Source organism: Anabrus simplex, chromosome 2 (genome assembly GCF_040414725.1).
Source record: "Anabrus simplex isolate iqAnaSimp1 chromosome 2, ASM4041472v1, whole genome shotgun sequence".
NCBI classification, from domain to species: Eukaryota; Metazoa; Arthropoda; class Insecta; order Orthoptera; family Tettigoniidae; genus Anabrus; species Anabrus simplex.
In genome coordinates this window covers 852,964,195-852,978,993 of record NC_090266.1, presented here as the reverse complement: position 1 = coordinate 852,978,993, position 14,799 = coordinate 852,964,195, and the positions used below count along the sequence as shown (strand labels likewise).

The 14,799-nt window shown below is 42.4% G+C and overlaps 1 protein-coding gene across 1 annotated transcript in view; it reads right to left on the bottom strand.

Moving 5' to 3' along the window:
* Epac (Exchange protein directly activated by cAMP) overlaps positions 1 to 14,799 on the bottom strand; it is a gene marked incomplete at its 5' end in the record, with an annotated part of 226,736 nt that overhangs the window by 147,387 nt on the left and 64,550 nt on the right. The window contains one exon of the mRNA XM_067140072.2: positions 1,348 to 1,579. Coding sequence (XP_066996173.1) covers positions 1,348 to 1,579 — 232 coding nt within the window. The remainder of the gene's footprint in view (positions 1 to 1,347; positions 1,580 to 14,799) is intronic.

Here is a 14,799-nt window from a genome sequence, read left to right as displayed (position 1 = left end):
GACCTCCACTAGTCAGTCCTGAAAAAAGCCTTTCAGCAGCTTCGTATTTAGGTATTTCGAACCATTCCGAGAAGAAAATGTGCACTTAGTTATTTGTAAGTTACATGCCGTCAAATATGTATTCAACAAACACAATATAATCGGATGAAATACAACACAATATTATAAGGGTTTTCGGAAATAAAGTAATGACAGAAATCATTAAAACTATAACATACTACAAGGATACACCACAATATAGGTACCAAGTTTCGAAGTAGAACTGATCACTGCAGAAACACAGAATTTCACTAAGTAAATACTTTCTTCTTACTTCGGTACTAGCGAACACACTAATCACATGTTCAAAATCTAGCTTCAGAGTAAGATCATTTTCTATTGAGAGTAGTATAGCTAGGAGGATTTGAGATGTACGTAAATAATTCTTGATTCCTATGGGAACAGAATGAAGATCGTTCAGCATAGCAGTTTGCTGCCGGTGAACTCAAATACATGTTGAGGTCAATGCTGATATTTGAGTAAAGATCAAAAGTTTTCTGCCTGTAAGCAAAGACGTAGGACAGCACGTAGGTCTATCATCGCTGTTTAACAGTGGTACCGACAATGTTTTGAACTGAATTCTTGTAATTTCTCTTTAGAATTACATCTCATTACGGTAGTGAGTTCTTTACTTCCCTTTTCGCACTTGAGTTTATTTCAATTTCGACATTTCAATTCAAAAATTGCCACCGTGGATATGAGCCTATGTCGTCCCTGCGTAAAAGAACACAGAAGAGAATAAAAAAGGCAAATAATTGTCCACCCTGTTTACAGAAACATTATGTTCGATAGGCTATTTAGAATACAAATGAACAACGCTATTCCCATTAGTAGTCGATTATATTGGCTTCTGATCTACAACTACATTGCATGTGTTTACTCCTCCCTTGAACCTCCATAATTTTATACTGTCACTATCTCGAACGTGGATAGGTCAGTTCTACAGTGGAGACATAGCGTAGAAAGACATTACTAGAGGAATACGCTTGAGTGGAGATTTTTTTAGGGGCCTAACATTTAAGATCATCGGCCCGAGTGGAGATTTGAAAGGTAGGAAAGATCCTAGTAAGAAGATAAAGTTGAAATTCAAGACGGGAAACTGGAGCAAATTTTCATTTATAGGAAGAGGAATTACGGATTGGAATAACTCATTAGAGAAATGCTCGATAAATTTACGCATTTTTGAAGTCAGTTAAGAAAGACTAGATAAACAATTGATAGGGAATCTGCCACCTGGAAGACAGCTCTGAATGTAGATCAATGGTGAGCGATTTAACTTACGTGATTATATCCGGTGCAAAGACTCACCATGAGATATGACTCCTTCTTCTAGCAACGCCTGCCACATTCCACATGCTTGTGCTCTGGTATGGATGCTGTTGCTGAGCGACATGAGCCAGTCAATAAGCTCAGTACCTGATGCACATCGCCTGTAAACTCTACCAGAACTCTTGTGATCACGAAGTACAGCGGGAGCTCCACGGCCCAGCAGCAGGGTACGGAGTGTCCACCCTGCGCGGGCCATCTGGGTACTTGGGGACTGGAACAGAGTAAATGGTTCATATAGCGTCTAGATAAACTAGAACATAATGAATGCAAATAGCAACAACGACAATAATAATAATACTAATAATGCATGGGATAAAGCACATTCCGAAAGTATGAAAACCTGGTGGGCCCGCAAGAAGGCAAACAGTTGAGATCTTGCGGTCTTTGTGGCTCTAACGATGAATAATAATAAATATTAAATGTTACAGTAATACGGCCTCTCCCTGGTTGTAGGCAACCCTTCTAACGCCTGAATGTAGTGCAGTCTCAAGGGACAGGCCGAAGTGAATGATGGTTATATAAATTCCATGTTCATTAAAATATGTCACTACTCTTGTTTCTGAGTGCCACCAGGTTTTGGATTGTGTGCAAATTAGTTACATCTTTGTTTAGGGGTTGGCACAAGGATGGCTTGATTCATTTATTTCCGAGTTTCTACTACTGCCTCTTCATTTCAAACTACCTAATCAGTGCTCAGATAGTCCCTATGTAAACTGTAAACTTGAGCCTTATGTATTTACCTGGATCTTGAACGGTGCGGCGATAAGGGGAGACGACGGACCGGCTGGGGCAGCAGTAAGGTAGGCAGCAATTTGACCTAATACGTGAACTTATCTGCGTGTGGCGACGAGAAGATACCAGCGTTCTTCTCTAGCATGTAAGGATTAGGGCGGTCTACGATTACCTTAGTTTTAAAGTAGGGCTTCTTAATTTTTTAAGTTAGTTTGTATCATGTAGGTTTCTAGGCTGTTTGCGGACGAAGTGTAATCCCCCTTGTGGGTAGTATGGGTACTACGTAATTTAAGGATGTATGAGTGTGTACCCGCGTTTCTCCTAATCACTTTGCTTTTTAGTGATTAAGCTTTTCTACACTCTACATTTATATTCTGCGTTTCGATCTTTAACCTTTTCTGTCCACGACTAAATGGTTAGCATGCCGGCCTTTGGTCACAGAAGTCCCGGGTTCGATTCCCGGCGGGGTCGAGAATTTTAACCATAATTGGTTAATTTGGCTGACACGGGGACTGAGTGTATGTGTCGTCTCCATCATCATTTTATCCTCATCACGATGCACAGGTCAAATCAAAAGACCTGCATCTGGCGAGCCGAACTTGTCCTCGGACACTCCCGGCACTAAAAGCCATACGCCATTTCATTTTTACCTTTCCTGTCTTAGTCACCACAAAGTATGGCTTATCCTCTGCGTTACCGGGCTTTCTAACCCATTAGGTTTCATGGCAAGTCATCTCACGGGATTGCTTGAGTGGGTTAAGCATCCCATATCCATTTTTTCTAGGCCTTTCTATTCACCTTTGGTTTTCTCTTTTCTTGGCCATTTAGTACGAGCTTCGGCTCCTGTCTTTCTGGATCATTCGATCCATATTTTGTGTGTGGATGCCACACTAAGTAAGGACAGCGAGTGTCACATGATACAAGATTTAGTGAGCTCTTAAGTGTAATTATAAGTTCATGATGTGAGTTCTTGGCCCGTTCGGCCATGGAAAATTGAAACTGGAGTTCAGAATTCGAGAACATCCCAATATGTTATTATCTGAAGCTGATGGTTTGATTCCCATCTTTTGCTAACTTTGTTTTGGAAGCTTTATCGTCTATCTTTGATCTTTAAACAAAGTTTAAGTTTCGACTATCCTTCTGAAGGGTAACTTTGTTTATAGAGGCTCAAGCCCCTTTTACCTTTCTCTCACCAAAAATGTCTGACTGTTGAAATGGGAGCTACTTCTCCCCTGTTAAAACTTACGATATTCCACTTGTTAACGATTGTTAAAATTTGTTAAACTGTTATTGTTATTTTTTAGAGTTTATCAATCAAACTATAAGAAAAGCAAAGAAAAGCAAAGAAAAGAAAGGGAACGAAAATTTGATTATGAAAATACATTCTTAAATTAAAATTTTCATGGTGTGGTTCTGTCTAGTGTCTACGCCCTGCCGTTTATTCCTTTCTAATTCATGGATATCTCCGTAACAATAATAATAATAACTGGTTTTACGTGCAACGATCTACATTTACGATTTCCAAGAACCCGATGTGCTGGAATTGTGTCCTGAAAAAGTTCATTTACATGCCGGTATAACTACCAACAAGAGGCAGTCGTATATGAGCACCTTTACATTTCATCAGTATGAGGTGGTAACAAACTTGCCAATTTGGGATCATAGGGTCAGCGCTCTACCACCTGAGCCACTCAGTCCAGCTATCTTTTCAGGTATTGAATCTTCAAGATGTAATATTTATCATAATAGACGCTGCAATAAACTATCGTACGATTTTCTACATTGTCCCCACACATAAAACAACAATAATAATCACTATTATTATAAATATTATTGTTAATGTCCGGTTTAGCCCCCCTTGTGTTAGGATGTCGGCACCCGGATATCAAGATCGTGGCCAGAGATACCAGGTAGTTGGAGTTTTGAAAGTGTATCAAAAATTGAATTCGACATTCCACATCTTACGATGTTTGTATCTTCTCGGATACGTTTGGTATTTATCTGACAAAATTAGAAATTAGCAACAAGGCATCCAGTAGAGTTCTGGTATACCTGTCATCCAGCAAAATAAAATTGAGCGTTAAACTTGACACGCAGGCAACTGCCCAGTCTTGACTGAGATGTTGGCCGATAGTTTACCGTGATATTCGGCGTATCCAGCTCAAAATGGAAGCGGGAGGTGGGAGTAGTTTTCGGAATTCAGCTTCTTTCATGGTGCCATACAATAATAAATAACAACAAAAGGAGCAGACTCATTTATATAAAAATAAACTATAGTTTGTGAGGATTAGTTACAAATTTTATAACTATATTTTTTGCTCTTTGCTCATTGATTGCGACAACCTATTGACGGTGAATGATTAGCATGACTAACCCATTTAACCTATTTTCACCAATAGAGCTACTTAGCCTAGAACACCATGCATTAAAAAAACATATTTTTTGAAGAATAGTTTGTGAAGATTGGTCTCAAATTCTCAAACTACAGCTTCCACTAACTGCTCCTTGTTTATGAAAACCCACTGACGTGAATACTTAGCATGGGTAATACACGTGACCTATTTTCGCCAATAGTGCTTGTTAGTCATAATTAGACAAAGGGAGCTGAATGAATGCTCTATAGTGCCTGTTGTGTAGGGCTGTGAGAGTAACATCAGTAGCGCCTTTCTAATGGCCGAGACAATGAACTTGCTCTTTTTAAAAACGTGAGTGATATCTGGCGCTTCCTGTACCTCATTCCACATTTTGAACTACAGTTCCCCTTCCCCGTCGATTCTTTCCAAATTGCAAAATGTTGCGCTAGAAGGAGTATTTTCTTTCCGTACCTTCAATGAAACATCTCCCATGTTGCAAAGTTACTCGGATGGAAACGCGTCAATGAAAATGTAGGCGACTTATCTGAGGAAAATCTGACTTCTAAAGATGATATGACATAGTCCAAGCAAGGAATTATTATAGACGTTATCCAAAATTCGGATGGATTTATGGATTTCTCATATGTCTTTGCCGGCCAGCAACGCGAGTTATTCAAATGCTTTACAATGCCGGACGCTTCATTCTAAACGTCTCCTGCGACGTTGTCTGCATCTTCCCGATGATCTCTTAGTATATCGAGAATAGATTGAATGTGCTGGTTGACTTTGACCATGTCAGGTGTCTTCAAGTGAAGTGAAATTAATGTTGCTGACACAACAAATGAAGCTCTACACGTTGCATGCATTTGATTGTTTTTTGATGCTACATTTCCCTCTACAGCTATTGTCTCGAACGCTCCAGCAATATCGACGAAGTTATCCTTAAAAAAAACAGGCTCTCTTTTACTTCCCTTACCATCTGGTGTCGCACAGTCCAGGAATGTTAGCAATAATTTTACGTCATAAAATCGATTCGAGAAAAAATATAATTATCACCTTCATAGTTTCAACGAAGTCTCCAATTCCTGGGATGACGTTCAAAACGTTCACGACGAGGTTTAACTTGTGCGAGGAGCAATGCGAGTACAGGGCTTTTTCGGTAATTTTGCCTCAAAATCGTCTGCACACCCCTTTCTTTGCCAGATATGGTGGAACATCCTTCGAAATATAACCCCACCCACTTATCAGGATCTAGGTTTTAGTTTGTCACAAAATTATCAATGGCTTTGACAATATTTCTGGTATCAAACCCTTCAAGCCCTTCTTCTTCTTCTTCTTCTTCTTCTTCTTCTTCTTATTCTTCTTCTTCTTCTTCTCCAGAGTCGGTTTTTCCCTCGGACTCGGTGAGGGATCCCACCTCTACTGCCTCAAGGGCAGTGTCCTGAAGCTTCAGACTCTGGGTCGGTGGATACAACTGGGGAGGATGATCAGTACCTCGCCCAGGTGGCCTCACCTGCTATGCTGAACAGGGGCCTTGTGGAGGGATGGGAAGATTGGATGGGGCAGGCAAGGAAGAGGGAAGGAAGCGGAGAAGTGGGAAACCACGAAAAACCATTTCCAGGATGGCTGAGGTGGGAATCGAACCCACCTGTACACAGTTGACCTCCCGAGGCTGAGTGGACCCCGTTCCAGCCCTCGTACCACTTTTCAAATTTCGTGGCAGAGCCGGGAATCGAACCCGGACCTCCGGGGGTGGCAGCTAATCACGCTAACCACTACACCACAGAGTGTACAGCATGTGCTACGTGAAATAAAGAAATATTATGGTAAGGAAATATTATATCAAATATAGTACTGCCAAGCTAGCCCCTGAATAATCTGCCTTCCTTTTATCTAATAATATTGACGCTATCTGAAGAAAATGTGTTTCTTTATTTTTCTGGTACCGAGCTCGATAGCTGCAGTCGCTTAAGTGCGGCCAGTATCCAGTATTCGGGAGATAGTAGGTTCGAACCCCACTGTCGGAAGCCCTGAAAATGGTTTTCCGTCGTTTCCCATTTTCACACCAGGCAAATGCTGGGGCTGTACCTTAATTAAGGCCACGGCCGCTTCCTTCCCAGTCCTAGCCCTTTCCTGTCCCAACGTCGCCGTAAGACCTATCTGTGTCGGTGCGACGTAAAAACAACTAGCAAAACAATTTTTTCCGGTGATCATTGGTCAACATCTGCACACTAATTCCATCACTTATATGTTCTTTACAGCCTATATGACATCTTTATAACACTCGTTTCATTACGTTCAAAACTGGGGACGGTTGTCTTGTTGTACTTCCCCATAAAATACAAATAACCACCACCTCCACCACCACTACATTCAAAACTGCACGTTGTTACAAACAAAAAAAATTTTAAAAAAATTAACGGTCAAATATTACTTGGCTCTGTCTGAATATGATAAGGAAATGGCAATGCAATCTGTTAGTTGGTTGAAGTGCTACATATAACTTAGGTCTATTTGAATAAAACATTGAGCGAGTTTCAAGAGTTCCCATATGAGTATACAACAGAAATGTTAAAAATGGTGTTTGGTTCCTTTTATATAAAAGCCATCCATTAATTTAAGGACTTACAAATATTTTCATCAACTCGTTTCAAACATTGTTTATTGTTGGTTCTGACAGAGATTAGATTCTCGGCTCTGGCATGAATTTAAGACTGAGAGGCAAAGGAAAAATTGTATTATTGACTCGCCACTGAGGACTGGGTGATCTATAGGTGAAATGAAAGAAGAAATATGGAAAAGAAGCAGCATAACGTTTTCTACTGTGACTATTCGTTTATAATTACTATGTATTGGGTAATCTGAAAGTAATAAATACTCTCCAGCTTTTGGATGTCCAAATTTACACCATACCAAACGAAAATTGAACTGATTATTAAATGCTATTGAAAGAACATAACCCACATTGTTGTCTGCACATGTTAGACGATCAAAATGAGTGATTTGCAGACTGAGTTTTCTTTCACCACAGGGTCCGTACAATTACTATAAAAGACGATGTGGGTACAAAAAATACTAACAACAGTGGTGGAGAAATCAGATTTCTTTAAGATGTATTAATTATTATAAATATTTGGATCTCCGACCGACTCATTGGCTGAATGGTCAGCGTTGAGGCCTTTAGTTCAGAGGATCCCGGGTTCGATTCCCGGCCGGTTCAGGGATTTTAATCGCGTCTGATTAATTCTTCTGCCTCGGGGACTGAGTGGTTTTGCTTGTCCCAACACTTTCCTAATCATATTCAGACAACATACCACACTACCAACCACCACTGAAATACGCAACAGTGATTACATCATTCCAAAAGTTTAGAGCCAGGAAGGGTATCCGGGCGTAAAACAGGGTCAAATCCACATGTGCGGCACAGTTCGTACCCGCGACCCCACAGGTGTGGGAAGAAGAGGTAGTAGAAGAAGAAGAAGAAATATTTGGATCTCCCAGATTATTACCGACTTGGTTAAACTGTAGTAAAATTACAAGGCAAAGACGAAGAAAAATATCATAGGATCCTCGGAGGAAATCATATGGAAGGGTTTTGTCTTGAAACAGATGATACATACGTTTCAAATTTGCTACAATTTATGAAATTATTTAATATTTTACGGAAAGTGAGGAAGAGGAAAGTGAGGAAGACAAAAAATGCCCTGACTAAAGGATGTGCGATTCCAGTATGAGGTGGTAGCTTAGACATAAGTCCCCATTTTTTGAAAATCGCATTTAGAATAAATCGTCGCTGCCGGGACAAAACCTCCTATGTGAAATATTTTAGCTTAGAACTTTGGCCGGTAAGGTTCTGTCATCTAAGGTGCAATATTGTGTGAATATTGTCAAGGCATTCTCGCTCTTCATAACGTATGTGTGCCGGGCTGGGTGGCTCAGACGGTTAAGGCGCTGGCCTTCTAACCCCAACTTGGCAGGTTCGATCCTGGCTCAGTCCGGTGGTATTTGAAGGTGCTAAAATACGACAGCCTCGTGTCGGTAGATTTACTGGCATGTAAAAGAACTCCTGCGGGACTAAATTCTGGCACCTCGGCGTCTCCGAAGACCGCAAAAGTAGTTAGTGGGACGTAAAGCAAATAACATTATTATTAATAATGTATGTACTGCGGGTCAGTATATCTCCAAAAATATTATCACATAGGAGGTTTTGTCCCGGCAACGACGAAATACTGTAATAACTCGGCAGGAAAACGACTTTCCAAGACACTTTTTAGAGCATATAGTATCATTCTTAAATATTATACTGATTACGTATTTGTCTTTGATTTACTAAAATATGACCATGAATAATAGAAATGAATTGTATGATGACTCCCTCTGAATCACGTGTTAACAGACACGGTGTACATGCTCTACGCCGCCTGCAGCGCTGCTGTCGATATAAAGGCCAAGCAGGCGCGCTTTTTGTCGGCTTAAAGCGGAAGTGTATAAGCAGCTTCTGGTCCTTTTCGGTAGTTTTATACGCGCAAAATATCTGGTGTTAACTTTTCGTGAACTGAAAAGTGAAAGATATTAAGTATTTGAGAAGTAGGACGTGTACTTCAGCATATGCTTCAATTTACCACCGTGTGAGAATATGGTAACATCTTACTATGTCCCGGGTTACAAATCGGGTTGCGATAAACGGTCAAATGATTCTTTTTTCACCCCAAAGTATCCCAATCTGTTCTCCAAGTGGTCGAAGGCTACTACAGGACAAGATCTGCCTTTGAGTGATAAAAGTCGTATCTGTGATCTGCAGTTTATCACCCAGTTTATTCAGAACTGTGACAGTTTCATTATTAATGGTGAAAAAGTGGGACAGAGACGCAAACTAGATCCCATAGCAGTCCCACACATTTTTTCAAATATTCCATTATCTTTATCCTGAAACATCATAGTAAAAAGATGACCATATCAACGCCAACCTACTAAAACATATGTTCCTTCCATTCATGATCATTCCATACTGAACTCCTCTTGTATTAGCTCTGTATGATCTAGTGCTGGTGATAACACAAAGTTAGTGCTGTAATAAGCGGAAATTCATCTCAAAAAGAGAATTAAGCATCTCCAGAGTAAGTTACAAGTAAGATCATCGTTAAGCTGAGTATGTCCTTCTTCATCTGTTTACCCTCCAGGGTCGGATATTCCTTCGGGCTCAGTGAGGGATCCCACCTCTACCACCTCAAGGGCAGTGTCCTGGAGCTTCAGACTATGGGTCGGGGGATACAACTGGGGAGAATGACCAGTACCTCGCCCAGGGCCTCACCTGTTATGCTCCTCCACAGGGGCCTTTTGGAGGGATGGGAAGATTGGAAGGGACAGGCAAGGAAGAGGGAAGGAAGCGGCCGTCGCCTTAAGTTAGGTAGCATCCTGGCATTTGCCTAGAGGAGAAGTGGGAAACCATGGAAAACCACTTCGAGGATGGCTGAGGTGGGAATCGAACCCACCTCTACTCAGTTGACCTCCCGAGGCTGAGTGGACCCAGTTCCAGCCCTCGTACCACTTTACAAATTTTGTGACAGAGCCGGGAAGCGAACCCGGGCCTCCAGGGGTTGCAGCTAATCACGCTAACCACTACACCACAGAAGAGGATAAGCTGAGCATGTTAATATATAAATTAAGTAGTTACGTAAGAATTCCATGTGAATGACGTATGTTTTTACAACAATAATGTGGCAAGCCTGCAGAGGTTTAATACACTGACTGACAGAGCAAATGCAACACCAAGAAGGAGTGGTCAGAACTTTATGCCAATTGCAGGGTAGACTGACGTCACTGAGGTATGCTCATGATGTGAAATGCGCCGCTGTGCTGCGCACGTAGCGAACGATAAATGGGACACGGCGTTGGTGAATGGCCCACTTCGTACCGTGATTTCTCAGCCGACAGTCATTGTAGAACGTGTTGTCGTGTGCCACAGGACACGTGTATAGCTAAGAATGCCAGGCCGCCGTCAACGGAGGCATTTCCAGCAGACAGACGACTTTACGAGGGGTATGGTGATCGGACTGAGAAGGGCAGGTTGGTCGCTTCGTCAAATCGCAGCCGATACCCATAGGGATGTGTCCACGGTGCAGCGCCTGTGGCGAAGATGGTTGGCGCAGGGACATGTGGCACGTGCGAGGGGTCCAGGCGCAGCCCGAGTGACGTCAGCACGCGAGGATCGGCGCATCCGCCGCCAAGCGGTGGCAGCCCCGCACGCCACGTCAACCGCCATTCTTCAGCATGTGCAAGACACCCTGGCTGTTCCAATATCGACCAGAACAATTTCCTTTTCCCGTCGATTGGTTGAAGGAGGCCTGCACTCCCGGCGTCCGCTCAGAAGACTACCATTGACTCCACAGCATAGACGTGCACGCCTGGCATGGTGCCGGGCTAGAGCGACTTGGATGAGGGAATGGCGGAACGTCGTGTTCTCCGATGAGTCACGCTTCTGTTCTGTCAGTGATAGTCACCGCAGACGAGTGTGGCGTCGGCGTGGAGAAAGGTCAAATCCGGCAGTAACTGTGGAGCGCCCTACCGCTAGACAACGCGGCATCATGGTTTGGGGCCTTATTGCGTATGATTCCACGTCACCTCTAGTGCGTATTCAAGGCACGTTAAATGCCCACCGCTACGTGCAGCATGTGCTGCGGCCGGTGGCACTCCCGTACGTTCAGGGGCTGCCCAATGCTCTGTTTCAGCAGGATAATGCCCGCCCACACACTGCTCGCATCTCCCAACAGGCTCTACGAGGTGTACAGATGCTTCCGTGGCCAGCGTACTCTCCGGATCTCTCACCAATCGAACACGTGTGGGATCTCATTGGACGCCGTTTGCAAACTCTGCCCCAGCCTCGTACGGACGACCAACTGTGGCAAATGGTTGACAGAGAATGAAGAACCATCCCTCAGGACACCATCCGCACTCTTATTGACTCTGTACCTCGACGTGTTTCTGCGTGCATCGCCGCTCGCGGTGGTCCTACATCCTACTGAGTCGATGCCGTGCGCATTGTGTAACCTGCATATTCGGTTTGAAATAAACATCAATTATTCGTCCGTGCCGTCTCTGTTTTTTCCCCAACTTTCATCCCTTTCGAAACACTCCTTCTTGGTGTTGCATTTGCTCTGTCAGTCAGTGTATTTTTACTGCGATAAATTTCGCAGCATGTACACTAAACAGTTAACGTCTATTTTTTTAAAGGTTATAAGGTTATGATATACAGTGATTTTCGTGGCGAATTAATGAAAGAACATTTAACGCAACTAAGCACAAACGTTTGAGACATTTATTACGTTAATGAGGAACCAATTTCTGAGGTAATATCCTTATGTCATTATTAAGTGTGCAATACTTCCTACGTATTTTTTACAGATTACCTTGAAAACACTAAACACTATATCTTAATTTGCATCACACACATATAGCACATAAACACAGTCAACAGTCAGTTAACACAATGCACAGTCCTGAAGCACCACAGTAATGAACATACGGTTTCAAATAACTTTTTTGACCGAGCTCGATAGCTGCATTCGCTTTTGTGCGGCCAGTATCCATATTCGGAAGATCGTGGGTTCGAACCCCACTGTCGGCAGCCCTAAAGATGATTTTTCGTGGTTTTCCATTTTCACATCAGGCAAATGCTGGCGCTGTACCTTAATTAAGACCGCGGCCGCTTTCTTCCCACTCCTAGCCCCTTCTTGCCCCATCATCGCCATAAGCCTATCTGTGTCGGTGCGACGTAAAGCAAATAATAAAAAGAAAATCATTTATTTATACTATACATTCAAAATTAAATCACATTAATTCCCACTTAGAAACACATCTTCAGAGACAGCTGATACCTATCTATTTACACCAGCGCCGCGTAGTGAAGGAACATATCGATCAGCACAAGTCGTCACACTATACATTTCTATTCGTCCTGATATAACTACATCCTACATCTACTCTTCTTCTTACTCTTCTTCTTCTTCTTCTTCTTCTTAGTATGTTTACCTTCCAGGGTTGGCTTTTCCCTCGGACTCAGCGAGGGATCCCACCTCTACCGCCTCAAGGGCAGTGTCCTGGAGCTTCAGGCCCTGGGTTGGGGTACAACTAGGGAGGATGACCAGTGCCTCGCCCAGGCGGCCTCACCTGCTATGCTGAACAGGGGTCTTGGTGGTGGATGCGAAGATTGGACGGGATAGACAAGGAAGAGGGAAGGAAGCGGCCGTGGCCTTAAGTTAGGTACCATCCCGGCATTTGCCGTAGAAGGAGAAGTGGAAAACCACGGAAAACCACTTCCAGGATGGCTGAAGTTGGAATCGATTCCACCTCTACTCAGTTGACCTCCCGAGGCTGAGTGGACTCCGTTCCAGCCCACGTACCACTTTTCAAATTTCCTGGCAGAGCCGGGAATCGATCCCGGGCCTCCGGGAGTGGCAGCCAATCACACAAACCACTACACCACAGAGGCGGACTACATCTACTATAACCTCAAAAATACTTTTAATTTTAAGGGAGAGAACTTTGTTTTCATAATTTTCTTGAAGAGCCATAAAGCTTTATTTACTCGTTATTCACAGATTTCCGAACTTAGTTATAGAACCTCTTTTATTTTATGGGGCGAAATGTATTCCAAAATCGTTGCATCTAATGGTGTCACGGAAGTGTTGATATTTATTACCTAAGACTACCTACAAATCTGGCACGCGAGGATTCCAGCGTGCTCTGCTTTAAGTCCTCTCGACAGAATCCGCTTAAGGAAGTCCCACTTCCTTGTTGTTGCAATCAATAGCCACATACGAATATGTTCTCTGCCTGATTAAGACTTGTAATTGCAAGTTATGAATCTCATTATAAAACCGTATTGGTTTTCAGAATAAGAAATTATATTAATAACAACCACCTTTCCAATACACAATAGTCCTTTATATTTAGGATAAGACCATTAATAGATATTATAATTAGGACATGTTTCACTCATGCTTAGTGAGCATCATCAGCTAGAAATAACTTAATCCATGGTGGGTCAAGGCCCTGATCCCGGTATATATAACGAAAAAACGTCTAATATTACGAGTACATTGATTAAATACGAACTTTAACAATTTAAAAATAATCAATAAGATTATATTATGTCTATTGAAACAAATATTGACCATTAGAATTGCTTAAAATGCAAGTGGAATGAATTGCATGAAGGTGTTACAATAATGTGTAGTGATTGATTGTTCGTATAAATCGATGACCATAATAATCTTCGCTCAATGGCATTAGACTGCTTATAATTAAAAACAGTCATTCACATAAGGGTGAGCTCTTGTAATGAACTATGATGTTGTTTTCATAAAATAGACCTGATGAGGAATGCTAAAATCACATATATTGGTTGAAAAAGGAACTGCACAGATGGATAAAACGCCGTCTGGATCGGCGTAAATAACCTTATAAGGGGGTTCGAGCCCCACTGTCGGCAGCCCTGAAGATGGTTTTCCGCGGTTTCCCATTTTCACACTAGGCCACGGCTCTTCCTTCCCAGTCCTAGCCCTTTCCTGTCCCATCGTCGCCATAGGACCTATCTGTGTCGGGGCGACGTAAAGCCAATAGCTAGCTCTTTCAGAAATTAATTATAATGCTGTCGTCAATTTGTTGGCGAAATGTGTGTTACCACTAAATTTGGTATGCGTTAATTGGTCATCCTCTAACGTTTCATTGAAATCTGTCAGATACATCTCCAACAGTTCCCTTGTAATTGTCGAACCAATGCATTTTCACCAATTGGTATGGTTGTTATCTCTGTGTGTTAATCGTGAATTGTCCGGCTAGGTGGGTAAATGGTTAGCACGCTGGCCTTTGGTCTATGGGGTACCGGCTTAGATTTCCGGCCAGGTTCGGGATTTTAACCTTCACCGATTAATTCTTCTACTGTCTTCAGCAATATAATTCGCACGTCGCCCATGGATGTCATCTCGAATTATCTACCCCAGGTCTCCCGAGAGGCAATACGCCATTATTATACAGAACAGTATCAATGCCGAATTGCAAGCAGAGTTTGATGACGGAGTGACAATGAATTAAGAACCAGATTATCTTTCGGTGCAATATTGGGAGGAAGACAAATTATTCCATCATTTTTGAAAACGATCCTCTTTGCCAGAATATGTAATGGACATCTACAGATTTAAAAAGATTGTGCACAGTGTAAAACAAAAATTAATAAGTAATAACTAAAGTAGACCGACTTATTGGCTGAATGGTCAGCGTTGAGGACTTCGATTTAGAGGGACGCGGGTTCAATTCCCGGCCGTTTCGGGGATTTTAATCACGTCTC